The sequence below is a fragment of the Gallus gallus genome, chromosome 4 (assembly GCF_016699485.2).
Source record: "Gallus gallus isolate bGalGal1 chromosome 4, bGalGal1.mat.broiler.GRCg7b, whole genome shotgun sequence".
Lineage (NCBI taxonomy): Eukaryota > Metazoa > Chordata > Aves > Galliformes > Phasianidae > Gallus > Gallus gallus.
The window spans coordinates 82,029,104-82,056,432 of NC_052535.1; the positions used below are offsets into that span (position 1 = coordinate 82,029,104).

Below are 27,329 nucleotides of genomic sequence, written 5' to 3' on the forward strand. Positions count from 1 at the left end.
TTACTAGGTAACCTACAAGGAAGGAGATTAGGGTAGTAATTCTTCTGACAAGCAAGTCATGACAGTAGATTGCTCAACTGAAAACAGATAAACAAGACTTTTTACCTATCAAACTGGACAAGCAGTGGACTGTTTGTTTTGTTGCTGCTGGTTGTTTTTTATTGCTTTTTTTTTTTTTAAAGCAGTGGTTGCAAACATAGATTTTGCTTTCTCCTTTAAATTACAAAAGTGAAGTTTAAATCTTTACCTTAGCTGTGACACTAATGTTGGCAAGCTATTCTGCAGGAGTGGCTCAGAAAATACCAGATTTTCAAACAGATGCTTGTTGTGCAATTCCCATGTCACCTGAAATTTCTTCAAATGTTCATTTTCCTATAATGAATAACAACCACAAATAAGCTCAGATCATGAAACACAAAGTAAAGAAATGCTTTTTTCAGGTCAGAATATATATATATGTATATATATTTTATTAAACCCATCAACCAACAGGCTGCATTATCCAGTTGAGATATTGTTTCATTTTAATATTCAAAATATGGAACAGCTCTTTAATGATTTATTAATGATTTAAATAGACATAGCTTCATACCTTTTCTAAATTGTCAAGGACTGGGAAAAAACAACAAAAACAGACTGTGCTGTTGAAAGCTTCCACTCTTTTCTGCACTCTAAGATTTATTTCATGAATCAGTTATTGTTTCTCAGTTCTTTTCACCTATCTAGTAACAAACACATGATGACAAGCGGTAATTTTTATTTAAAATTGACATAAGTCAAGTAGAGAGTTCTTTCAAAGTGAAATTGCTTTAAAAATGCAGGTTTTCTAAATAGCCAAGAGACCAACTGCTCGCTTCTTTCATAAGCAGAATGTTCTTCTATTTAAGGTTACTTAATATACAAATGAAATTCAAGGGAATTTCAAAACATAAAAAGTAAATCTATTACTATGATATCAAAGACAGGAACAATTTTTCTTTCAAGTTAAGTTCTTCCATACACAGATAGCAGTAAACAGCTTTTCCTATAGCAGGACTCTCATACAGCAAAGTTAAACGCAACTGTTCTATCAGATCAGCAAGCAAGGCCTACGCACTATAGCCTTGAGTAGCCAGAAATACAAGAATACTTCAGAATTTCACTTTTGTTAAGCATGGTGGTTTAAAAAATTAATATGCATTTATATAAGATCTAAAATACTAAAATATCAAGATTTAAAAAAAAAGAATTGAGAAGTTTGAGGTTCTTCTTTTAGTAGTTATTATTTAGACGTTGCTTTTTCCTGCCTCCCAGTTGCACAAGAGACATGCACCATATCAGTTTGAATCCTCTAACTTCAAAATATTCACAACTACTATAAAATGCTTTTTTTAAAAAAAAGATTTGTAACACAAGAGGCCTTTTGCTTTACTTTGAATTTTGTCAGAAATTGGAGAGGAGACATTGGAGAGGACAGGCTGTCTTTATCCCACTTTCCTATAACTGCAAAGTTTTCTTGAATACTGACTGATAATAAGCACCAGGGGAAAAATATGAGAAGACTATTTTCTGGTCAGCTATATAACTCTGGCACTGCTGAATTCATTACTGGCGAATCTACCGTGATAAAGCAAACCTTTGTACTATAATCCATTCGCTTTGCAGCTGAAAATTCCTAAGTTCCCGTGCCACTCAGCTTGAAGAGTTACTTTCTCTACAGCACCTAGATTTGACGACTTAAAAGATGCCAGTTAATGGGAAATGGCAGCGACCACACATCTCCATCGAAGTGATGAAGTTGGGAAAGACAATACGGCAAATAACAAATACAGACCACTGACAACAGAAAAAAAGCACCAAATACGCCTGTGTTTCTACACAGAAACTTCTTCCTGCTTTGGTCAATTTCATTTCACAACAGTCCCTCCTCAGAAGTGACACTCAGGTTCCCCTCCGTCTCATCTTTCTTATCTGTTACTGCTCTTTTCCTTTCTTGACATTCCCAGGCAATCACTTTTAGCTATTTGGCAACAAAAAAATTTACCACTTACAAGAAAAAGGAAGTGCTGGACACAGCTATTGAAAATGGATGTACAGGAAAAGGCTTAAGGACCAAGGTTATTAATCAACAGCAACATTTGTTTACTGTATTAATTGCACACGATGGTCAGTTAAACAAGAACAGATGATTTAAGGCTACTGCTCATTTTCTACCTGCCAATACAAGTCAGCACAATCACCTGACAAAAACAGTTAGGCAGAATATTAATTCCTGAGAAAAGGTCATCTTTCCAAGTAGCAATTCTTGCTTTTAAGGAAAATAACAAAAAAAAAAACATTAAAACAATTTGATTTAGTGCTACACATAAAAGCCTGCATCCTTTACATGAGGTTCTCAAGAGAAGCGTGAAAATCAACAGAGAAATACTATAATCATTCTTCAGTGGAATTATCTAAAATTTTGTAGATTTCAGAAAAAGTACAAAATGCCACCTTTGCCTTCACACAATTTTCAGTGCATTCATTTAAAGAGATATCAGACCTACTTTTGTGAAAAATGGAATTTGCATTTTCAGAATGCCCTTCACTTCCAACCATGTGCACACACACCTTATATTTCACAAATCACAGATGACTTCTTAAAGAACCCAGAAACAGCTCAGCTAGCATCACTCCTAGCAGGTTGTTTTCTTAGTCTTACCAGAGTAACTAGGAAGGCGCTGATTGTGCATGCTGCCTGACAGAGAGCACTGTATTCTTCAAGTAGGAGTGAGATGAACTGATGTGCCTGCGGTGGCCCTTGTATTGCTAATGTTGATGCAACTTTAGATCCCAGTGACAAGTGTCTGAGCAGACGAACCTTCATTTCAAGTACATATTCTCTAGCTTGCTGTTCCAACCGTTGGTAAAGCTGATATGGATCTCTTTCACAAAGCCTGTAGTTTTAGAATATTTGTGATTAAAAAAAATATCTAATCAACAATTTTCACTCTCCTAAAAATATTTAGTGGTTATCATCATTATTACAAAAAGAAACAATGACTAAGGTTTACAGAACTACCTTGGGTTTGGGAGAACGCAGCCCCGTTCCCTAACTCTACGCCATGGAACTCAATTCCTATGTAGCTTTAGGACTAGCAAAGGATGTTTGCACCCGAGGAACAAATTAATCTAGGACCTCAGTGCTTCACTGCTAGTTGTGAGCTAAAAACCCTTACTTATTTTGCATACAGCTTTACAGACGTACTTCTTTACAACTTCTTCATATTCTTCCATACAGCCTTAATAAATGTCCCATTTAGAACAGCCAGATCTGGGCTCAATTAATGTATGTAGGACAGTTCTTTACCTCAAGCCATTGGAGAAGCTTGACACATTAGGCAGTCAGCATTTGCCTAAACACAAACTAGCAAGACTGGACTCAACCGTGACTGCTTTGTGTGACTCCTCTATTGTTAAATTCAAGTGAAAGAGACAACTCATACAATTACCACATTTTTAAGACAATCACTCAAACTCATTTTCATCGAGTTGCTTACCCTACATTGCAGATATTCTGTACAAAAGCATCTTTTACACTTTTATTAAAGCTATGTTAGTACACAGAGACATATGGGATTCACAGGGCCATAAATAATATCCTTCACAGAACATGACTTTTGGTACCACTTAGCACATAAGCTGCAATCGTTAGAAGTGACAGGTGATTGTATTTTAGTTTTGTTTTGAATCCAGGGTAGAGACCAAAACTTGGGAGCTGTATGTCCTAAGGAAGAAAAGTAACATAAAAGCTCCAGAAATACACTGCCCTCTAAACATTCTTTCAGTCATACAGTAAGAAGCATTACAGATATTGTAAGGCACAGCTTTTGAGAGGGTCAGGACTTCCTGCAAAGGACAGCACAGAGCTGTCTGATACTGGAATGAGACATGAGTTTGAACCACATCACATAGAGGAAAATGGTTCTTTGGCTCCTGGGTAGGTGCTTTGGTGGCTACACCAGTTCCAACACTCTAGAATTTTGTGCTCCAGTTGAAGCAGCATGTGAACACTGCACAACAAGGGTTGCCTCCTGCTGATGGTGTGGTCTGGACACAACTACTTGATGGGGGGAGATAACATGAGCCTAAACTGGCATACAGAAGAAGAGTTATATTTTAAGAGAGTTCTCATACTCAACAAAGGTTTAGTCACCAGCCTCTAAAAGGACTTCCTAATTCATAATCCTCAATGGGCACTTAAGTTAAAAGCAGGAACAGGATCCCAGCCAGCCATATTCAGAGCTTTCTACCAAAGCTATACTCAGAATGAGCCACTGGACATGATGGCCGCTTTGAAGCACTTTAAAAGTGAAATTGTACTATATAAAGTCCCGTGGCTTGGGGTTTAAGCATCTGTCTCAGATTTTTGGAGCGCAGGGAAGTGAGGAAGAACAAAGAGATTAGAGAAGTACTTACAACTTAAATGAATAAGTTCACTGCTGCCTAGTCCCTGCTCTTCCCTCATCACTTATAAAATAGAGTACTATTGCACTGTCATGAACTGCTACGATGTACAGTAGGGACAGTACTTGGCACAACTGCTTACTTTCAACAAAGCAGGTAATTTTTTTCTTGCCAACTCCATTTAACACAGCTGAGCATGAAGTTATTAATAAGGAATTTGCCTTTTAAATTAGCCACAGCATATTTGGCATGCTACCTACATCTTTTTATTTTTTTTCTTTCTATTCCTTTTTAGAAACAAACAAACAAAAAACATTTTCAGTACCTACAATGACAAGTTCTGCTATATTTTTGTGTGACATCAGCATCACAGACTGGACTCACCAGTGTCTGCACTATCCAAGCATCCTAACTTTATTTCATTATTTGAAGACCACAAGAAATTCTAGAGTGAAAAAAATCATCACAGTAGTATTGAAAGCTTTCTTCTTTGGGATCCTTTTCTTGCCTTTTAGATTTTAATCATGTTTCTCAACAGTGACAAACAGTTCCAGAGAAATTACCTATGTACATAAGAAAGCTACACAGTACATGCTACAGTTTTCAAAGTTTTTCCATTAAGGAAAACTCTAGCTGTGATTCAGTTTTAATTAAGTAGACACTACACTACAATTTAAGAATCTTTGATTTCAAAAGCTATATTGCATGTTTTGATCACTTAGTTTAAATAAACCAAGTGTGACTAACAGGAAAGCACATTGTATTACCCTACAGTTACACAACTCAGATTCAAGACTGAGCACTCAGTTTTTATGGTAGAAGCACAAAAAGCTTATTCAATTATTTACTAAGACTCATTCAGAAATACAGTCACAAAGAGCTGTACTAGATTAGAATCTTTCAAAAGTTTGAAAGCACTGTGTCAAGTAGAAACTCTGCTTAAGAACTATGGTTACTTATTCCAGTCAGAACTTTGTAAATTAAGTTAAGTACAGAACTAACAAGAGAATCTTTGACCATACACTAAACTGGACAAAAAATTAAATGAACATGATGGAGCACTTAGGAGAAGTGTAGCTGCCCCTCAAGGAAAAAAAAAAACAAACCAACAACCAAAGAATTCAAAAGCACATCGCTGACTTACACCTAGAGAAAGATGCACTTCCAACTTCTGAAATGAAAACAAACTTCTCATAATCTGCCTCACCTAATGATCAACGACCAAATTTTTCCTTGTCTAACTTCTAGCTGCTACAATTACTATAGAATGCAATCACTATTGTAAAACCAAGTTAGTTCAGCAAGGTAAGGTGTTTCATGTGGGGGAAATTCAAGTTAAAGAGTGTCTTATTAGTAATAGTAATCATCTCAATAACTTTTGAGGATTAACGTTTCGGGGATCTTTCCATAATTGTGCACTAATATCCCCATTGCAGATGCATACAAACATTTTTCACGTATTTCACACACTCAATCCAGCACTTTAAAATCCTGCATGGAATACAGCTGACTTCTCTAATTTTTCATTCTAGTGGAGAGGCAATCATTCTAAGCCATCAGACTTACAGCTGGTAAATAAAATTCCGGTAAAAAAGATACACTAAGTAACTTAGAACTCATTAAAAAACACCTCTTAGCAATTAATAAGTAGTTTTTTGAAGTGCTATACCTATCCACCAGCTCTTTCATTCCTTCTTTATCTGGTACCAAAGATTGGTCTTGGTCGTCTGCCAAAGGGGTCCCAGCTTGGCGATATATACATCGAACCATGTATCTTACTTCTGACCAGTAATTTTGAAGCTGCTGAGATTCACGTTCAGTCTCTGCTGAAATTTCTCTGCAATGACAAAACAACCCTCTCAATTTGTATATCACACAATAGTATTCCTACTATTCTGAAGACTCTTCTCAGGAAAATAATGTCTAAAAACACCTAAAGAGTACATGCCAAAAATGAAGTAAAGAATTTAATAAAAGCCACCATTCCTAAGTTACTGTTATTGTCAGATAGCCCCATTTAAGTAATTTAAGCATATGTTGACAAATAAGCTACAAGATTGCTGATAGTCTGAGTACAGGCATTATTCTAAGTCTGAATTCAGTTCTTACCTGCGCTCATTACAGGCCTCACAGTTGCATGCTATGTCTGAAGGAGAGGAATTGTTAAGATCGGCAGCAGGCACTGTCTGCGCACCAACAGTTATCCTTCCTCCTCCTACAGATTCCTGCTGTGATCCACTGTTTCCAAGAGGCATGTGCAAAAGGAAGTCTTGGCTCTGAAAGGAAAAAAAAAATACTGGTAGCAACTTTGATTTGCAAGATCCAAGCGTGAAATGTTAATACGCAGGCAAATAACATGGCAATTCTTAGTGCTGAATATATTTTGGGAGAAGACTCAACCAGCCACAAAGGATTTATCTTTGAAAAGCCCAATAAATGCACAAGATGGACTGAGAAAGCCAGCAATGTAAATAGTTTCTTTTCTAATAACTGAAGCACGTTGGTTATAATTATCACTTTCATGCACTCCAGCATAAACAATGAACTAAGCTAAAAGAAGGATTGCATCATCCATGATTAACCACATAAACGAGTAATATCTCTTCAGTCTCTTATTTGACAATATGTTTGACTCTTCTAGTTTAACAACCCATTCCACAGAAAGCATAAAATCTCCTTGTATATAACAGCAAGACATACTACTCGACCGTAATGGATGTTAGCATCAGTTCCCTGTAACAGCAGCTTTCCATCTCCTGTGTGTACTGCTGCTCACTGCTAACAAATGACACAGTTCTCTCCAGAGGCTGCTGGTATTTCAGTCTCCAGTTTCTGCTCCTCTGTGCTCCACCCACTGAACCACAGTGCTCCTCCTGCACCCTCCCCAGGTTGCCACCAGCCGTCTGGAATGCCAGGCAGAAACCTCTCTCAGATTAGGTAGGAGCAGGACTGAACGGATTTCTGCACTTCACCCCAGATCCTGGAGCAGGATGAAGACAGATATTACAACAAACTTGTACACACCCACCGCCAACAGCATGAGCAGCTACTGTGGCTGGTGCTGAGGCAAATGAAGCATCACAAAAATCAAGGTAACGACAGCAACAGCAGTCTGAGCACAGGAACATCTGCAGCAAGACACTCACACTCTGGCTCGCAGCGACTGAACAGATTTCAGAGCTTTCTCCCCCCACCCCCAAGCTGTTTTTTCCAAATGTGACTAGCCATTTAATCCATTGAGGTGCTTTTTCAACTTGCTGGAATTGGAGGACACTTTGCTTTTAAAAATTCCTCTTGCCAGATACCATCCACTTTGATCTTATCTGGAGTATATTTAACTTAACAAGACTTTTACAAAGCAAGTTCTGCCTTGCTTGCACATGCAGGATGACTTCTTTTCCATTTGAGCTCAGTTGCAGTGAAATGTGTCAGAACTTTTTATTCAGTTGAACAATAATGTGCTTCAGTCTAGCTGTTCTTTGGCATCTCTAGAACACGTTACTATCCAGCTACCAATATAATCCCCTTTGATATAATCTCTTTGGATTAATTTCCCTAAGCCTTGTTAACAGTAAGAAAATTAGCAAACTTCAGCTGTAAGCACCAGTGATATACTCTTATATCTTCTGTATTATAACCCATAGGAACTCATATGTTAATATGAGTTTAACTGTATACGTTGTACAAAAACAATCTTACTTCACACTAATTTGCTTACTGAAATCAAATCTGTATGTGGCTACAGGTTATTACCAGAAATATAAAGCTTCCCAAATCATATGTGAAGATTTGTTTTTTTGGTGTACTATTATAGTTCAACTCAATTGGGATTTGCTGGACATGACATGAGACTTTTTGTATCTCTGTCATGAAGAGACAACTCTTTGTGAGGTTGAATTCTCATTTGAGAATGCATTTTAACACAATTAATAAAAAAGCAACCACTAAATAAGAAGCGCAGCTTGAAACATTTACACTGGATATTAAAGCATGTTACATGCACACTGTAAAAAGTTGTCCCTCTTTCTTAAGGAAAAAAAAAACAAACCAATAACAACAGCATGAGAAACTTCTCTATTCAGATATCCGAATCTCAGGCTTGAAAGTCCCCATTTTTTGAACACATGGAAAAACTCACCTGTTTCATTTAACTCACAGAAAAAAAACCTCAAGATCAGCTAAAATACTCTCTCCGCACTTGCAGTTGAAGTGGTTCCAAAGCACAAAGTAGCACTCAGCATCTCATAGCACATCATCTTATTCTATTGAAGTACTTCAACTTACCACAAGAGATTGCTCTATTGTAGCATGCCTCTCCTCCTTTTCGACTGTTCGTCTACAGTCTGGACACACCCACAGTGGAAGATGCAGCATATTGTTTGCTTTTGGAGATGTGGAAAGTGCTGTTTTGCTAGAATTTTTTATTCCGCTCTCTGAAAGCGAACTATCTTTGCGTTCACTTCTACAAAGAAGACAGTGCTCGCCAGTTGTATACGGTGCCCTTTGGCCCAAGCCAAAGGTAAATGGTGTCTACAAATAAATGGCAGAAGGGAGAACTGGTTACTCACAGAACGCATACCTGAAAAAAATCTTCTGAGAGCCTCAAAGTAGAACTTGTCATCATTCAATGGTGAATATTTGGATTGTCTTAAGATCAAATACCGCAGTCTTAATATCAGTCTGGCAAACAATTGTGATTATGAATAAATTCAATCTAAGAAGCAATTCTTCCAGGGATACAGCTTTCCTTTCTAAAATAATTCAGCCTAAGAGCAAAAAAAACTTTTAAGTAAAAAAGGATGATTTCTTTTACTGTTGTCATTCTCAGAACGAAAAAGAAAGCTAACAGCTCTGAAGGTCACTGTCACCTCCCTTTTGAAATACTTGTTGAAACAAAGACACTTTTAGCTAAGCTTGTTGCAAAAGAAAAGCTTAGCTTTGCTTTAACAAAACCAATCGATGAAGCCTTAAAATCCACTATCGTGTATTGAATAAACTTACGAGGGCAGAGGCAACCAAAAATTTACTTTCTCTTCCAGGATCTACTGTGCATGAAATTGTGGTTCAGCCCTGAAATTATGATTATTCATCAAGACCGACGTTCTAAAACATGTCAAGAAGAGCAAGCCAAACAACCTCACAGGAGTTCAGCAAAGTTATAACTGATGGAACAAAACATGGACTAAATGATCTTGAAGGTCTTTTCCATCCTTGGTGATTCTACAATCTTCTACGGGCACAATCTCAGATTTGCCCCATGTGACAGCTACTAGCTCTGCCTTAATTACTAACACCCTCCACGCAAATCTCAAGATCATGGAAACATTTGAGTTAGAAGAGATCTTGAAGACCATCTACTTCCAGCCCCTTGCCACGGGCAGGAACATTTCCCACTAGATAAGGTTGCTCAAAACCAAATAGAGCCTGGTCTTGAATGCCTGCAGGGATGGCACCATCCACAACTTGTCTGGGCAGCCTGTTCCAGTGCCTTAGCACCCTCATACTGAAGAATTTCTTCTTTATATTTATTCTCAACGTATCCTCTTGAAGTCGCTACCCCTTGTCCTATCATTATTCTCCCTGATGAAAGAGCTCCTCTCCAGTTTACTTGTAGGCCCCTCTTAGATACTGGAAAACAGTTGTATTCTCTCATAAAGGAAAGGCACATTTTAAATAAAGCATTCTAGCATCTATCCACATACTACTCTAAATTCAACACTATGATCACTATGGGTGAAACAAGTTCTCCAGAGCAAAGACCTAAGTCAAGCTATAACACAACTGATTGTCCTTGTCTTCACAGTAAGTAAAATCCATTCTCTGTTGCTGACATCTGAAACAGCACAGCATTACTGAGCCTAATTTTTATGTTGTTTGCATTTACAAAATTAACTCAGCAATATGGAAAGAAAGACTAAATTCTAGACCATAAAGCCTCCACATTTAAATAATCTTCCCTAATACCTCTCCTTTCAGAACTTGAGGATAAACTTAATTTAACAGATTTAATTAAAACAGCTAAACTCCTACCTCAGTGACATCATTTCAAGAACTCACACTTAAGCACAAAATCAAATACACAACTTTGCCAGGTGTTAATGCAGGTTTTCAGCTTTTAAGAGGAGAGACTTGCTCTGCCTCCCATCCCTTTACTGGCTCAACAAGCACAGATTTCCAAAGTTAAACATTCCTCTTGACTGCATTACAGATCTTATGTTGATGCCTAAGCCCCGCACAGAAGGCACAGTGGGATCCCTGAAAGTTTCCTTCTTAAAATACATTTCTGAAGCCAGATTAAGTTTCTGTGGATATGACGAAGACAAGTTTATAGCTTCTGAAGGCAAAACCTTACAAACATCAGCAGCAAAACATCTTCCAACAAGGAGGAAAAGTAGAGCACAACAGTGTAAATATCTAGAAGTGAAGGCAACCTGACACTTTCACTAGGGTAAGGTTCAGGGTAAACAGACCCCAGACACACGCTACAAGGACTTCCAGAAGCTGCAACTTCAGTTATGCAAGTTTTATCAGCGTCATTTAACAAACAAAAACACACAATGGCAAATAGAGCAGGAATAACCATCTTAATGGCTGCTAACTCACTGGCTAAGTAAAATCCTAATAGAGTCTCCCAACTGGGCTGATGTTCACAGCCAAAAACTTCATAGAAGGATTTTAAGTTCCAAACAGAGAGCTAGTTCCCAAAGCAAGATGTAGTCAACTGCTAAGAGTGAAAAGTGGGATGGTTACACTCCCAAGTGCTCTCACTAAGTAGTTTACTTCTACCAAACTGATAGCTAGAATCATAGAATTGCTCAGGTTGGAAAAGGCATTAAAGATCATCAAGTCCAACCACAACCTAATCATACGACCCTGACTCCAACAACTTTCCACTAAATCATGTCCCAGAGCACCACATCCAGATCAGTTTTTAAACATATTCAGGGATGGTGACTCAACCACCTCCCTGGAAATGACACCATGACAAAAATCTATACCACGTAGATCACCAACTCCTGTAATAGCTTTGTCACACTAAAAGCAAGATATGAATTGCCATTTTGTATTTAATATTATGAATGCAGTGAAGAATCGTGAACATTTCAACAGCAGTAATCAACTTTCTCATCAGCTTGGATTTCAGTCATGCATACATTTTTGTATTTCTCCTTAGCATCATCAGAGTTAAGGGTACATTTTAAGCAAAGCAAGAGACTTTTTCCACCAGTCAAGCTTAAAGAGATGGATCTCTGCAAGAAAACATCCAGCCTCACTTTCTCTCTCTGAAACATGTTCAGATGTAACATTCATAAAGGAAAGCTGGAAGTAGGACAAGCTGGAACAGAAATAACTGCCTCTGCTATGTATTTAGATTTATTTCCAAGAATAGCTTTATTACCATAAAACTGCATAGCTTTTTTCATACTCATGTCCAATTTCAAGCTTATTATAACAATAAAACTTTACTTTCACTGCTTTTTAAAGCTTGAACTGTGAAGTGATCAGAAACTGACTTCAGTTAGCAAAGTCCTTAATGCAAACAGAACTGCAGATCATTTTCAAGGTTTTTCCTCTGCATGTTACTGTAATTCTCTCTCCCATTAATGGCATTCTGCTACCATGCACACCCACAAAATCTGGCTGTACTTACCTGAGAAACACCTGTGAACTCTGATCCAACAGAACTGTCTGTAAACTGTGTACCATTTAGTGAAACCTGGAAAAAAAATGAAGAGCAAAATGGTTAAAATAATCAAGTTTTATGCTAAAAACAGCATTAAAATTTTTTAATAAAATTAAAAATAATCATATCCCAAATCTGAGGGCTGATAAAACAGCTTGTGAAATTTCAGTGATTGACTGCAGACATGGATAACTTATTTTTGTAATAAAATTCTACAGATGCAAAAGCAAACAAGTTACATATGTCAAGTTTTTGCAGTACAGCTGCTTTATTAGCAATGTAACTCTGATCAGAAAGAACTGATACAAGAAAAACTGAGACACGAGCAAAACAACTTTGTTCCCTTCTGTATTTGGTTGTTTGCTTTCTGCTTTTAAGCTTCTATTGTGAACTGAGACAATTACCAAAGATTCCTTCCTTTAGAAAGCTGAATACAATACTGCTTAGAAACACACGCTATGTTAACTCAGAAGACTTCCATAGGAAGCCACTGAATTGCATCCAGCTTTTGCATTGCAAAAGCTTTCCTCCTACGCCAGTTATAATTCATACAGAAATCTCTCAGATCTCTTCTGCACTGAGTGTTACAGAAACTACACCAGATAGTGATGAAGTGCTTTTCAAAAGCCACAAGTGTTTTCATAGAGTATTATCTGAGGATGCTAGAACACAAGCAAAGTTAAGACAGTGTGCAAACTGAAGCTGATGATGGCAAAGAGCCCTACACCACGCCGATGTGAAAAGAAATGTAAAGGCATCTGATTGAAAAAAAAGGGAGGAAGGGGGACAGGCAGCTAATTTTCTTCCCCCACACCATCCCTTTTTGCGAGCACTGGTTCATCAGACATAATTTAACTCATGCCTCCATTCCACTTCTAGCTTTGGTAAACTCTTTTTGCTCTCCATTTTTCTACCTACTACTGTCTGATATTATTTTTAAGACTCCTTCCAAGACAGCTACAGCAACTCCCCTGTTTAACTTGGGAACCTCCGCATCTTCTGTAACACAGGGACACATCAGACAAAACTGTAACCCTGCTAACAAACCCAGAACTTAAAATGAAGCCTCTCACAACACTAGGTAGCATCCTTCAGTTTCACTCATCCACAGGATCAGTGACCAGCTGCTTCATAAATCAGTTAGATTTCTGGAAAGCCACCATCTTCAGCCAGACTTTTCAAAAGCAAAGTAGAAGATAAAACACAAACTTCAAATAATTGCTAGGAAACAACACAACTAATTATTATATGAAGACCTTGAAGAGTGGGTATGTGGGTATTTTAAGAAACACCTCCATCACACTCAACTGGAGCAGCTCAGATGTGGAATGATGGTAACAAACAAGGTAAATACTAATAACAACAACCACATAGCGAACTTGTTAATTCACGTTTTGGAAAGTGAAAAAAAAGAGTCTTTCAAATGAAGACATGCTTCTTCAAGGAAAGAAAACTTCCAAGTACAGTAGGCTGACTGGTCAGTGGGATATATATGCCTTTAAAAACACAGAACCCAGCTCTAATTTTAGAATTAAGCTCTAAAAACATTTTTTCTGAGAAAATCCTAGCACACAAATTTGTCCCAAATCCCCACTTTTTCATTAAGAAAATACATTTATATTCTCTACACTCAGGACTGCAATCACACACAAAAAAAACATCAGCCGTAGTATTTAAACATGTTGGTGTTCGGTGACCATAAGAGCACCCAGAAACATCAGAAAAAGTCAAGAGAAAAAAAATTGGGATGTTTCCAATATCCAGTAAATGGCAAGACAATATTGGATGTCAGGAGTGCCTGCTTCACGGAAAAAGTTGCCTTTCTTTTGTCAGTAGCACTGTGTCTCCTGATCTGAGGCACTGTGCATTATTTGATTCAAAGTATTAGTATAAAACTCCCCAAATTTAGTAACGATCTTAATATCTGGAAGAGGAACAAACATGAAGGAACTTAAAGCAAGAGTGTTTTTTTTTTGTTGTGTTTTGTTTTGTTTTAAACCTCACAAGATGAAACAGAGGGAATCATCAAGAGTAAAATGTCTGTAGGCAATGAGGAGATTTATGACATTATGTGAAACAGACAAAATACAAAAGAAAACAACACAGCAAAGACTTCAGAATGGGGAGGAAGGGAACAATGACGTAACAGGGAAGAGAAGGAGATGGCTGAATAGCATATTAGAGGAAATATTAGAAGAATCTTGTAGTAGTCGTCCAAACGGGGCTGAAACAATAGCAAGCTTAAAACAGACAATAAAAATGCAATGAGAGACTCTCACCCAGAAGTTAAAGAAACGAGGAAAAAAAAAAACCTGTGAAAACTACAAGCATCACCTTTTTCAAGGCACATGAGTAATAATGGGGAGTAGAGAGCCTGGTAGGACCTGTAAGGTTAAAACAAACAACAGATGCATAAAGAAATGGTAAAACAAGCTAAAGTCTTGGCAGAAACACTGAGCGTGGTCTTCATGTTCACTATGGAGGAGCCTCCATAGTAGGTATGGAAGGTATTCTCCCAGGGAAAGCCTTGATGAAGAATGCACTGGAAGATCTGCTTCCAAGCAAGGCACAGCTCGAAGGGGTGGGGGCAATAGGATATACGTGAACTAGCCATCAAGAGCAGATGACATTCCACTCAGAGCCCTTGAGAAGCCTATTGATCTAATAGTTGCACTGATAACTACAGTATGAAAACACGTGCTTCCTATTTCACCGCCACCAAAGAAGCAAAAAATACACTTTTTAAAAAAATATTTATTAAGTTCCCAAAGCAAACCATGGAAACTTCCCTTGTCCTAAGCCTGTAGCAAGAAAGTCCCTATCTGACCAAGTTAACCAATAACATCAAATTCTTCGCATGACTCAAGACACTGCAGGATGGCAGAAGGACCTTACAAGATGCAGTTACCGGGCCATATGCTGACAGATACAATTCAGTGTGCACAAATTTAAAGTAAGAGACAAACCAGACCATTGTCACATCTGGACAATCAAAAGCTCTTAAAAAAAAAAAAAAGAGTTATATGTATGTGTGTGCATACATATATATATTTATATCAGACATGGATATCCATTTTAGTTGTTGTAAAACTTCTTGTTTCAAAAAGCTATTTTGTACAGGTAAATGCCAGAAGGAAAGCTGACGTGGATCAGGAAAACTGGAACTGTACACATCTACTCTTCACTGTACATTAACTGGAAAAAAGAAATATCTTTCTGTCCTTTCTACAGATATTATTTACAAAGGAAAAAAAAACTTTCTTGCAAGCTGTTGCTATGATAATTCACCTCTTTAAAACCTGAATTTTCTGGAAAAGAGGCTGACTATTTGGCATAGGATAATTTGCACCAGAGAGTACAAAGAAAGTGAGAATCCCAGTCATGACCAACACTCTGAGCTCACCTGAGTAACCTTGACGAACCAGTTGAGCAATTAGAGTGCACACACTCAAACAAAGTCTGTCATAATCTGCTGTAGCAGCGTGTCGTAATCAAAGCCAGAGCTGAGGGGTGAATTACTGCACTGGAAATGCACCTCAGGCTTTCCTGGAGTGGAAGCCTGGTTATGTCACACTCCATGAAAGAAAGAGATGCAAAGTCACATGAAAACTCAGAAAAAGAAGAAAAGCGGAGGAAATAATAAATTAAATTCAACTAATCAGCAATGAGCCCTCAGCAGTTCAACAGCAACACAATGCTGAAAAAAAAAAAATCACAAAAACACATAACCATTAAGGTTGGGAAAGTCCAATGAGATAATCTATCCCAAACATCAACCCATCACCACATCCACTAAACCACAACCCTCAGTGCCACATCTGTATGTTTCTTGAACACCTCCAGGGACAGTGACTCCATCACATGTCTGGGCAGCCTGTTCCAAATGCAGCATTAATCAAATTTCTCCTACAGGAAAAAAGATAGGAAGCACAGCATTGACTTTGTCAAGTGCATTAGGAATGACACAGACTGGAGACAGCAATGTCACTGAGCACAGATTAAGGTTACATTTCATTCTACATGCCCCAATGTAACAAAGGTACTCTGTACCACTTCAGTGTATTCCTGTATTTTTATAGGGAGCTGAACAATTACATTTGTTGAAACACCTGAACCTACGCTTCCTATGAGTGTCACAGTAACACCAAAGAAACATACTGCTCTTATCCCTGACCACCTTTCCACTCCCCAGAAAAGCCTCCCGAAAGCCATCAGAGTATCAAATCCATTTGACTTGCTCTCCTGCCTGTGCATGTACCAAAAACATTTCCCACAGCTGCTCTGCACCCAAGCTCTCTGGGGAGCACCCATCCCAGCACTGCAGTTCCCCATAGCAGCACCGCCCACCCCCAGCAGACACTCTGCAGATGGCAGCCTTGGTGCCTCCTGGGTGCACACCTTCCTTGTGCAGCCCAGCGGAGCTCTGCCTTGGGTGCTGTCCAGGCCCAGGCTGAGCTGCTCCCCTCCTCTTCAAGCCACAGCTCAATCTGTCACTGAGCTACTGCTGGCAGATGAATGGAGCTGACAAAATCCTACGTGATTTCTGGATATGCAGAAAGTTTTCTTTGTGCCTTGGGTTCGAGAGATAAGAAGATATCCTAAATTTTCACTTTCTGAAATCAGATCTTTGCCCCATGCCCACAGCTGATAAAAGGACAGGGCATTGTGGAAGCCAAGCACACAGATAACCTCAAAGAATGATTGTTAAAAGTGCATGAGATATAGGTTCAACACGAGATTAAATCAAACATGATACAGGATCTGTGACAAAACACAGAAGGGTTATTCTGAGCACACACTACCATTTCTCTCTCCATTCCTTCAGTACCAAGCACTGTCAGACAGGACAGCATGCTGGCCAGACCTCTAGCACAGCAAGGTTTGCCAATTGTTTGGCAATCCATTTCAAACATTGCTCTGTAGTGTTATCAGTAGTGACTATAACCTCTGCAGCTAACCAGTATTACATTGTATCTCCAATGTTGTTAACATTATATATATATATATATAAAATTATATGCACACACATACATACACACACACAGTAAACCATCAATACACCTCCCTGGAGGTGACCACCACTCCCTGTCCATGGTCATGGAAATCCTACCCCAAAGAGGCCCTTGACTGCAAAGTTTTTGTAACAGAAAGCAGATATCTACACTTTTTTTTTTTTGTTTCATTTTGCTTTCCTTTGTTAAACAACTAGAGATTTTTGCAGTGAAAGGTCAAGCCCTTTTAAGAAACCATACCAAAATAATATTTAAAGAGGATTAAATATTCCTCCTAGCACTGGAGCATGGTGAATGCAAAATTAACAAGCAGGAAAGTAATCAGCAATGCATAACACACTTCGAGGTTTATTAGCACAGCAATGCTCATGAAACTCGGGAAGCTATCAGAGTTAACTACTACTGTTTTAGACAAAAAGAAATCCTTTTGGATTTAATTCCAGAGAGCTCTTAAGGAGTAGGTTGTAAATTGGTGTAAATATGTGACTCGCAACAGTGAAGAGCTTGGAGGTTCCTACAAGCATAACCATGGTTTAACATGACACAGCAATGAAACTGTCCTGAGCTTCATTTTTAGGGGGGCAAGTTGTATAGAAATAAGCACCTGCAAATAGTTTTTGGTCATTATAGGGATAAAAGAACAGAACATCATAGTATCCAACACTGATTTAGAAGTAGCAGCGTTTTGCTTTGGAAACTATACTGATACTATAACACCTGATGTGAATGTGATAATTACACATTTTAGTGACACTTGTACTTGTTCACACACGCTGGCTTGCCAGGGAGCCTCAGCACTGCAGGGGACAGAGGAAGTGATTACTGAGGAGCTGCAGGAGTCACCGGCTGAAAGGCACCAGGAGGGAATGCTGGGAAGGTTCCCACAAAAACCAATCTTTGCTCCTACCAAGGATTTCATAGTTACAAATAGAAACCAGAGAAAGCACAGGTAAGGTGGTGATAATCAAAATTCAAGTATCTGTATCAGTTCAGCCAATTGATTAATTGTGTAGACCACTAATCCATTTTACCAAGCATGGTATTTGGAGCACAAACTCACAGCCTCCTATGTGATCTTCTCTGAGCTTTATTCTGGCACAGTCCTAACTGTTGAGATGGGAAAACTTTCCAATTAAGAAAAACATAAGCATAAATCAGTCGGTGATACACGTCAGCCCCTTCATATTCCTTCAACAGCAACTGGACTGTTTGCAATTTTACAATGAATCCCCCTCAATTAATGAAGCCTGGGGAGAAGTAAGCATTCCAAGGAACGTTACAGGCTTTGGTGATTCTTGTTATACCCCCAAATCTGCAACACCGAATCCCAATGTTATTCTCAAATATAGATGAACTACCTCTTAGCTCTGAAATAATTAAGTAGGGGGAGAAACAGAAATTGCCAGAAGTTGAACAGCTGCCAAGCCCATTAGTGAGAAATCTGGCACCAGTTCCAGATGGCAGAAAGCCTTCCACATCAATACAGCTAATGTGTCCAGTTAATCCATACCTATGCTAGAGCCCAACATACAGCACATTTACATTTAACAGCTATTGTACTTAACAGAAATCATTAATATCATAGCGTGTCAGAGAGCTCAGACATTTCATCTCACCATACTGATCTCAAGTAGAAATGACCAAATCTCCACTTGGCAGCCAAGGAGTAGCACACGGGAACTGCACGAACCCCTCGAGGTCACAGAGGACGTTTGGGGAACAAGAGGAGTTTGTGGCAGAAGAGCACATTAGCTGCGAGATGCATCATCCAGCCACGACAACCAGCACTATGGCACTAACGCTGATTTAAGATGTTGTGTACAGACAGGTGGCTGCGGCAGGCTGGACATCTTGTGACTGCAAAGCACAGCAGCCAGCTGCAGTATGATCCCTGCATCCTGCTCAGCCACTGGGAATTCTGTACCCAAGCACTAAGCACGGGAAATCAGCAGTAATGGGGAAGGAGGAAGAGAGACAATGTTGGCACCACAAAAAGATGATTCATTTAACTTGAGAGAATTTGCACTTGTTTTGTCTGTAAAGACAAGCAGAAGACAGAAAAACGCTGAGCAGATAGCTCAAGTACTGCTCTCAATTACAAAACCAAACACTCATTTCCAGAAGCTAACAAGGCTGTTGCCAAGTAGGTCACTCATTTCACTCTTTGAAAGGTAAAGCACGGTATCGTTTCAACATGCTAGGAAGAAGATATTAAAGCAAATCTATTAAATGTCTGAGATACACCCGACAACACATAATCATCACATTAACCCAAAATCAGGCACTCACTATCCAAGCACCTCCATTAAAAATATCTACTAGCAAAGTGGCCTCTATCCAGTTTAAATTATGCCTCCCCAAAACAAAGTTTGTGTGATCCCAGGTGAACTTCCTTTTAGCCAATATAATAGGTTTTTTTGTTTATAATTTCCTCACAAATGCTCATTATTCATACACTATCAAGTCTATAAGACTTCAGTTCGGTGACACTTCTATTGGAATTTTTGTTTAGCTGGTGCAGTAACAGGGACTTGCAGTGCTTTGTCTATCCCTTAAAATTGTGGAATTGGACTAACTTGCAAGACAGGTTCTTTGAAGGCTTCCCTTTGACAAGTCCTATTACTAAAAACTTGTCACTTGGATTTATGTAAACAATCCTAACTCTGTGGCTTTATAAAGAATATACCTCAAATAAATTTGTCTCAGTGATAAATGAGGTCAAACAAGCTGACAAACTGAGGCAGCTTTATGCAGAAAACTTGATCTACCCTGCATATAAACCATGAAACAAGCTTACTATGAATGGTTGAAAACCCCTGCAAAGTGGTATCTGTCATCTTGGGAGTGGGAGAAGGACAACTTGTGCTTCTTTTCCAATAGTGGCTCCTTAGGATGTTCAATATTAGGTGAAAGATCTCAAGAGACTTTTCAACAGGCTGAAATAATTACAAAGGAAATACTTTCTCCAATTGAAGCATTTATCGCTGCAGAGGTTCAGCCTTGAGAGAGAAATTATTAAAAAAAGAAAATTGAATTATTAGGTATACGCTGGATTCGTTCAGAGAGACCAACACCCTCTGGTTTAGCAGAAGAGTTAAAGCAGAAGAGTTAATGCAGAGGTTGGAGTTTGGTGGGGAGGCTGTCCGTGTCTCACCCTTGCAGGGCTACCCAAAACCAAAGTGATCAGCCTCTCCTTCCTCCTGCTAAAACTCAGCCCTCGGTTACCCCACCAACTTGGGCTGGAGGGGGGTAACAAGTCAACCTGTATACAGCTACACTGCTTAACACACAGCATAAAGATTCATAGTTTGGGAATGTTAAAGGCATTTGTTTTTCCACTGCTTGGAAAACTGCTAGCCATGCACTGTTAGCAACTCACAGATCAAATTCATAGGTTAAAAAAAAAAAAAATCACTGTGAAAAGTATACATAACCAAAGTTTTGTTTTGCTTTTAAGATGACTTAGAGACACAGGAGAAAAACAAGCTCAGAAATACAGCAGGAAGGAAATAGAGCATTGAACAAAGCAGAATAGCTTTAAAAAAAAAAAGCTTGCAACTTTAAGTTCTTTAAGAATGCAGGTCCTCTGAAAAACACTTCCTGTGAACGTACACAGAATTATTTATTAACCAGATGCATTTTTTTTCCTTCAGGTCGTCAGAGTCAAGATACAACATTTCTACTCTAACACAGTAATCAGAACAGGCTGAACTCTTAGCAGCCTCTTAAATTCACAAGCCACAAATCCATCAAACCTTGACAAAACGATATGCTCAGAAACACAGTCATCTTAAATGACATGAGCTACACTGCAAGAATACTGGAAGTATTCTAGGAAAGGTTTGGTTGTTTCCTTTTTCCCTCCCCCACTTAAACAGTATCTACAACAGGCAACTTTGAAGTTGTACCTTCAAAAGAATGCTGATATCCCTATCCTGAAAGGAGCTTTAAAGGAGCCATGTCTATATTTTAGAGTTCTTCCTCCTGCACTCTCAATTTCTTTTAGCTGAATCAATCTGAATTACATCCTTCAGGAAATGAGCACTTGTTAGGAAATACAGAGTTCATGAGTTATAGTGCCAACAATAGGAAAATGTTAGCACATACAGAAAAAAGTTATGATATCTACAAGAATAAGCAGCGTTCATGAAGAAGAATTTTAAGGGTACTTGGATATAGATCAGACTTTCATAATACCATGACCAACAATCATTTAACTTTTAAGCTGGACATTACAGAAACATTATAGTGGAGTTTTACATTTGTTTTCATTTATTAAACAAGGAGAAATGTATTCCTTGGAAACTAATCTCAATGATACAGACTTGAACTATTAACTCTCTGAAACTTATAGTTGGGTATTATCCATTCTCATGTCAAGCACAGCAATAACCTTCCCCTTTTCTTAAGTCTGATGTGATAAGTAATCACTATCAAATACTGTCCTAAGGGAAAAAAAAAACCAAATACAAAAACTAAATACACAGTTGCATTGTAGAACCAAGTGTCCAGATCCTACTTGAAGTGCTGCCGAAATCTGTAGACAATCTAAGTTGAATTCCACCAATACAAGCAAGCCTACATAAGTGGTACTTAAAAATATTTAAGTACTGCCTACCATGTGAAATCTGTCTAACAAAGGCCAAGGATCTTCCTGAATGAATTCCTGCTTGGAGGCTTTCTCAAAAGACATGATCTAGCATAAACCCTATTTCAAGATTGCAAGAAGTAAGTGATCTAAACCAGAATTCTCGTAGGCTCAAAAGAATTAGCAAATTTTATTACATTTGTTTACTCCCCATCACCTCTTTTTCTTTCGTTATGTATTCAGACACTTCCAGCTGAGTTTATTCCTTCAGAGAAGCTGCAAAGTTAGAAAGCAGGCCTTTGGAAGTCAGGAGCACCCTCACCACAATCCTTCCTACCCAGTAGTCAGAGGAGCCGGTATTCAGGAAGAATTCACAGCCAGATACAAAATAATCACCCTATTCCTCTACTGGATACTATTATGAGTCATAGACTTGAGGCCCAGGCTACTTGGTGGAGTTATTGTAATAAATCCTGTGTATCTTTCTGCACATAGGTGCCTTTGGCACTGCAACCACAAAGATCTATCTGTCTAGGTGGGTTACATGATACATGGCCACACTTGCATCAAGACTGTCTGTTCACCCTATATCACCTGAAAGACTTTTTTTTTTTTTAATCCAAGACACTATGCTCTTTAGAAACTTCACCGATAAAAGTTTCATGTTTTCTTCCAAGGCAACAGAAACACGAGTTCACAGCGTTACCACAGCTCCCTGAACCCACCAGGCACGTACCCATTTACAGCTGCAACAGTAATTAATAACCAACAGCTTTCCAGGACAAAAAGATAAAAGCTATAGAGAAGACACAGCCTTCTTGTCCCTGCAGCCCGACACATGTCCTTCCCGGAGGAGGACGCAGGCTTCCAAGCAACAGCTATTAGTGGCGTGGTGAGCAGTGCTGCCCAAAGCCTCCCGTGGTTAATGGTTAATTGCCTTTCAGTGGGGAAGGAACGCTACAGGAGAAAGCAAGAGGTCCTGGATGCTATGAGAAACACCTATTACTTGCAGGTCTGATCTTGTCTTTGCCTTCCTTTGAGCCCAAAGCCATCCGCCTCAGCTCATAAGAGAGCTTAAAGTCTCAGAATGATAATTGACACCACGTTTAAAGCCATAAACACGTACCAGCAAAATACGCATCATCTACCATAGTGAAATTCATACTGTACTGCAACAGATGAAAGATACTGCCCTTGGGGTACAACAGTAAGTAGTTTTATCCAACTGTCAAGTTTCCCTTTTTAAACAACAGTGTCACTCCATGCTATTCGACAGCCTCAGCCCATGAGCCATTTTCCCACAGCATCACAAACAGAAAACCTCACTTTCAGAACAAAAACAAAACATTAATCTTGGTCATAAAAATCTATGCTTAAGTTTAATGATAGAGAACAAGTGAAAATGGAATTTAGCATAGAAACGTTACAGCTTACTTTAACAAAATGATGAGATGTCTGCGTGTTCACTGCTCCTCTGCTGTGACAGAAAGAATCAAAACCCTGTGTTTTCAAGTAGAAATGCCATACAAACCAGAAGGCCACAAACCTTAAATCTGTGCTCATCCAGCTTGTGATTATATCTTAGTTCTTTTCATAACTAAAAAACAACAACAAAAAAAAGCCTTTTCCAACAAAACCCAACAAATGGCAGGATGAGGCTCTCAGCTCTTAAGCTGTGCAGCCAAGAAACTACAGTATGCCTGTGTGCTATCAATTACTTGGCTGAATAAGAACATTCATTCAATTAAAGCCAGCAGCAATTAATACCATTATCTTCTCCAAAATTTGCATTGCATCCATCTGGGATACTGTACGGAAATTGAAAAGCAAGTATTAGAAAATGTTTTTTTTTTGTGATTGTTTTTAAGTATTATGACTGTGTATATCCATACTTTATGATTTGTACCGATAACTTTGTCTTTCTTTCATCTTAAGTTCTTCCCATCATCTCTTATACTTCACACTTCCAACTGTCAGAGTTTTTACATTAAATAACTCAAAAGAGTTCAGGGCTTCACAAGCATCTCCTGCTGTATTTGCAACCAAACATTCTCTCCAAGTTGAATTCTCTACCAAGATTTGGAAGTGAATGGGCAGAAGGATTTGCCTATACTAATGGTTTGCACTCATCCCAAAGGCTGCTGAAGGGAAACATGACTCCAAGATGCACTGCGCTGCATTTTTTAGACACTGGAAAGTGTCAGTGCTGCTTCACAGCCCTCAAAAATGCTCACTCACTATCCAAAGTTTTGTAAAAGTATTGACAATTGGAAAGATAAAGTATGAAATAAAATCAAATTTAACATTTAGCCATGATGGGAGGAGGAAGAGGAGAAGAATCATGTCTTTTAATCATTAAAATGCATTAATTAATTGTGTTTTAAGAGTTCCCTGCAAGCATTAAATGCAGTTCCCTAGTTCACAAGTGAAATGGCAGCAGGAATACAGAACAGCAGAACTTAATAGCAGAGAAGCTTAGACTTGACTGAAGGAGATTTGGGTCTGTACTATACGTGCAGCTACCAAAACCCAGGCTTTTCCAGGTAAAAAGGGAGAGAAGGAGAATTTGTTTCAATTGCACATCTACAAAATTCATTAGAAGCACACACTCCACACACAATTCTTCCCTTCTTTGTAGCCAGATATGACACATCTCAACAAAATCAAACCAACTCCTCTCAGGTTCTGCCTTCCTTCTCATAAAAGGATGTCCCACAGTTTCATAGTAGATATGCAGCAGCATATGCTAAAGAAATACCAAAAGCTAATAATGATGGTTCAAGCACTTGCTCCTCCCCCCCAAGTATAATGGGCAGAAGTGTTCTGAGCAGGCAGTTAAAGCACCACAGAATTCTCTCAACCAGAGTTGGCAAGAACTGACCGTGCATATGCCTTTTTTTTTTCCCCTAGGACAGAGCTGTCAGATTTTAATCTGCCTTTCATACTTCAACCCCAAACAAATATTCATAAAACTAAGAGGACTGACGCAAAACAAAAATCCCTGAGAAGGTCAGCCTTTCCCTCTGAAAAATAAGTCGCATTTATTCAAATGCAAGTTTAAGATACCAAGGACAAATATATAGGAATTAATTTCTTGACCAGATAGCTTCAGAGATACAACTGCAGATGCTCTAGAACAGGAACTGCGTTATAAGATACTGGCCTTATCTGATGAATCAGGCACACTGGTAAAGGGTTAAGCACACTCACTCCTGATAGCAAGATCTCCTGAGACATGAAGGAAAGCCATGCATAAGAAAGAGCATTTACAGAAGTTCCAATGCAATACAATATTTGAAACCAGTTATGTTTCTTTTCCCCCCACAACAGAGAAATGAAGCTGTGAGGTAAATGGCACATGCTGTATTTGGACAGGAACAGACAACTAAGGCAGAGAAAGTTCTCTGGGTCTAGGTGCCTTTAATTCTGCAAGATGAGCATCAGTAAGATGCAGAGCCCTGGTATAGTAGCCAGACTTCACAACAATCATCAGAATTACAGAAGACACAGAAACTAAGTGTTAACATGGGAATTGTAACAACCAGTTAGAAGCCTTACTTGGAACACGGAGCTAACAAACTGCAAGTTGAGCTAGCACCCATATCAGAATATCCATCTTTGCACCTCATTATTCCAAAATTGTCCAGCTCAAGCTGTTCACTGTACATTCATACATGATGCCATTTATTAATTTTCTCATAGCCAAATGAAATACACTACTGAAACACAACATCTGGTGTGCTTCACCTTCCACTCTTCTAGCTGTTCTCTGCCCTCCTTCAGCCCCAAGTAACTCACTGCAGCAGCTCCTAAGAGAAGCAGAAATTACGTACACCAAGTCCAACCTACAGGCAGATACGTACTTTCTTCAAGTATCTGTTCACTGGTCTCTCATCACATCAGCTACTGCTCCTGATTGCTCATTCATTCAGGCACTGGTCACACTGCTAACACAGACCAGGCACAGGTAAGAAGCAGTTACACATCCCCGCACAAAGCAGAGGCTGAAGCTGAAAGTTCCCAACCAGCCCTTCATATCACAACTCAGACATGAACTAATTAATCACGCAGACAACCCCAATTCCATGTGTTTGGATATGGTACCAGAAAGAAACTGCTTACTCTGATCCTATGATGAGGCTCTGCAGGCTGAAAAGCAAGAATGAGAAAGATTTCAAGGAATTAAGACTGTCCTGTTTGCTAACTTCTTTACTGAAGTTACTTCTTTACACAAGCAAAACACAAGTGTTTCAAGATAAGCAATGGAAACCCAATAAAAGACCAAAGAAGTTAGAGAATGTAATTATTCACATCAAGTCGATGTGAAACAAGGAACCAACCCATCAGTGTTACCGATGTGCACATTACTGTGCAATAGAAAAGGAGACAATTCTTTGCACATGGTCAGGACAGATCTACTGCCTTAAAGTCTATTCCCAGCTGAAAGGCTAACAGAAAGAGGATACAATCAGTTCACAGAAGAAACAAATACCAAACAAACTAATTCTAAAAGCCCAGGTAAGCTAAGCCTTATAGCTAAAGATATAAATATCACAAAGCACACGAGCACTACCAAGCTGCAAGCTCACTACACACCATCTGAAACAGTGCATGAGTGGATGATACCTCTTCTGAGCACAAGGCAGAGTGAGGAAAAGCACAGGACCTCTTCTCACAAGGAAGTAAGAACTTAAGCACCCGCTGCAAACAGAACACAGAACTCCACCAGAAGTTGAAGAACTTGATGACTTTTTGTTTTAAAATATATACCAGAGTCTCCCTTTAGCTGCAGACAGTAAGAAAGAAGTGGTTGACAGTAAACACTGAGGGACAGTTTCATTAGAAGCAACAATAAAGTCAATGGTTATTGAAGAGGGAAAGGAAAAAAGAACAGCAAGAGACAAACCAAGACAGATTTAACATCATTAAATAAGAACTCAGAGAAGATAAGTCTAAGGCAGGGAAGAGCTAAGTCTCAAATGGCATAAAAGATACAAAGTCAAGACAAGCAAGCACAAGAGAACAGAAAACAGAGCAAGAGAATAATGACTCAGAAAAAGCACAGAGAAAAAGAATAACATGCATAACAACAGCAAGAGAACGGAGGGGACAAATAAAAAAGGCTGAAGGCACAAAATGAAATAATTCTCAGTTTGAGGCTGCTATGCTGAGTACATTAGAAATAATGAGGAAGAATCTGTCCATTACTGAAGAAGAAAAAACATATTTAGGAAGAATAGGTCCTCACTACAGACACGACCTACAAGCATATGATTCACACAATCAGTACCAACAAATGAGGAAAAATACCCACTCAAAGAGTCAGACTACCATTGGGAACAGCCATATCGTGGGGATTTTTGTTTTTGCTTTTTTCCTCTTCAAGTTGGCTTTATCTGATAACACCCAACCGAGTTGCTTGGGAAGCCCTCCAAGTCATCTCGAAATCAATAATACCATCTTCAAAAACTCAGAGGATGCCCAAGATACCAGCAGTTTAGATTAAGGTGAACATAGACCCTTTCTTTAAAAGGAACAAAATAAATAAATAAATAAATAAATAGAAGGGAATAAGAAGGACAAACACCCGGGGAACAATTCTGCCTTGCTTCAGTTCCTA

The 27,329-nt window shown here is 38.8% G+C and overlaps 1 protein-coding gene across 1 annotated transcript in view; it reads right to left on the reverse strand.

Annotated features, from left to right (window-relative positions):
- FAM193A (family with sequence similarity 193, member A) overlaps positions 1 to 27,329 on the reverse strand; it is a 71,610-nt gene that overhangs the window by 31,832 nt on the left and 12,449 nt on the right. Inside the window, exons 2-7 of the mRNA XM_015286024.4 lie at positions 12,077 to 12,142; positions 8,710 to 8,955; positions 6,535 to 6,701; positions 6,095 to 6,262; positions 2,681 to 2,915; positions 248 to 372 (exon numbers count right to left, since the gene is read on the reverse strand). Of these exons, the coding sequence (XP_015141510.3) occupies positions 248 to 372; positions 2,681 to 2,915; positions 6,095 to 6,262; positions 6,535 to 6,701; positions 8,710 to 8,955; positions 12,077 to 12,142 (1,007 nt within the window). The remainder of the gene's footprint in view (positions 1 to 247; positions 373 to 2,680; positions 2,916 to 6,094; positions 6,263 to 6,534; positions 6,702 to 8,709; positions 8,956 to 12,076; positions 12,143 to 27,329) is intronic.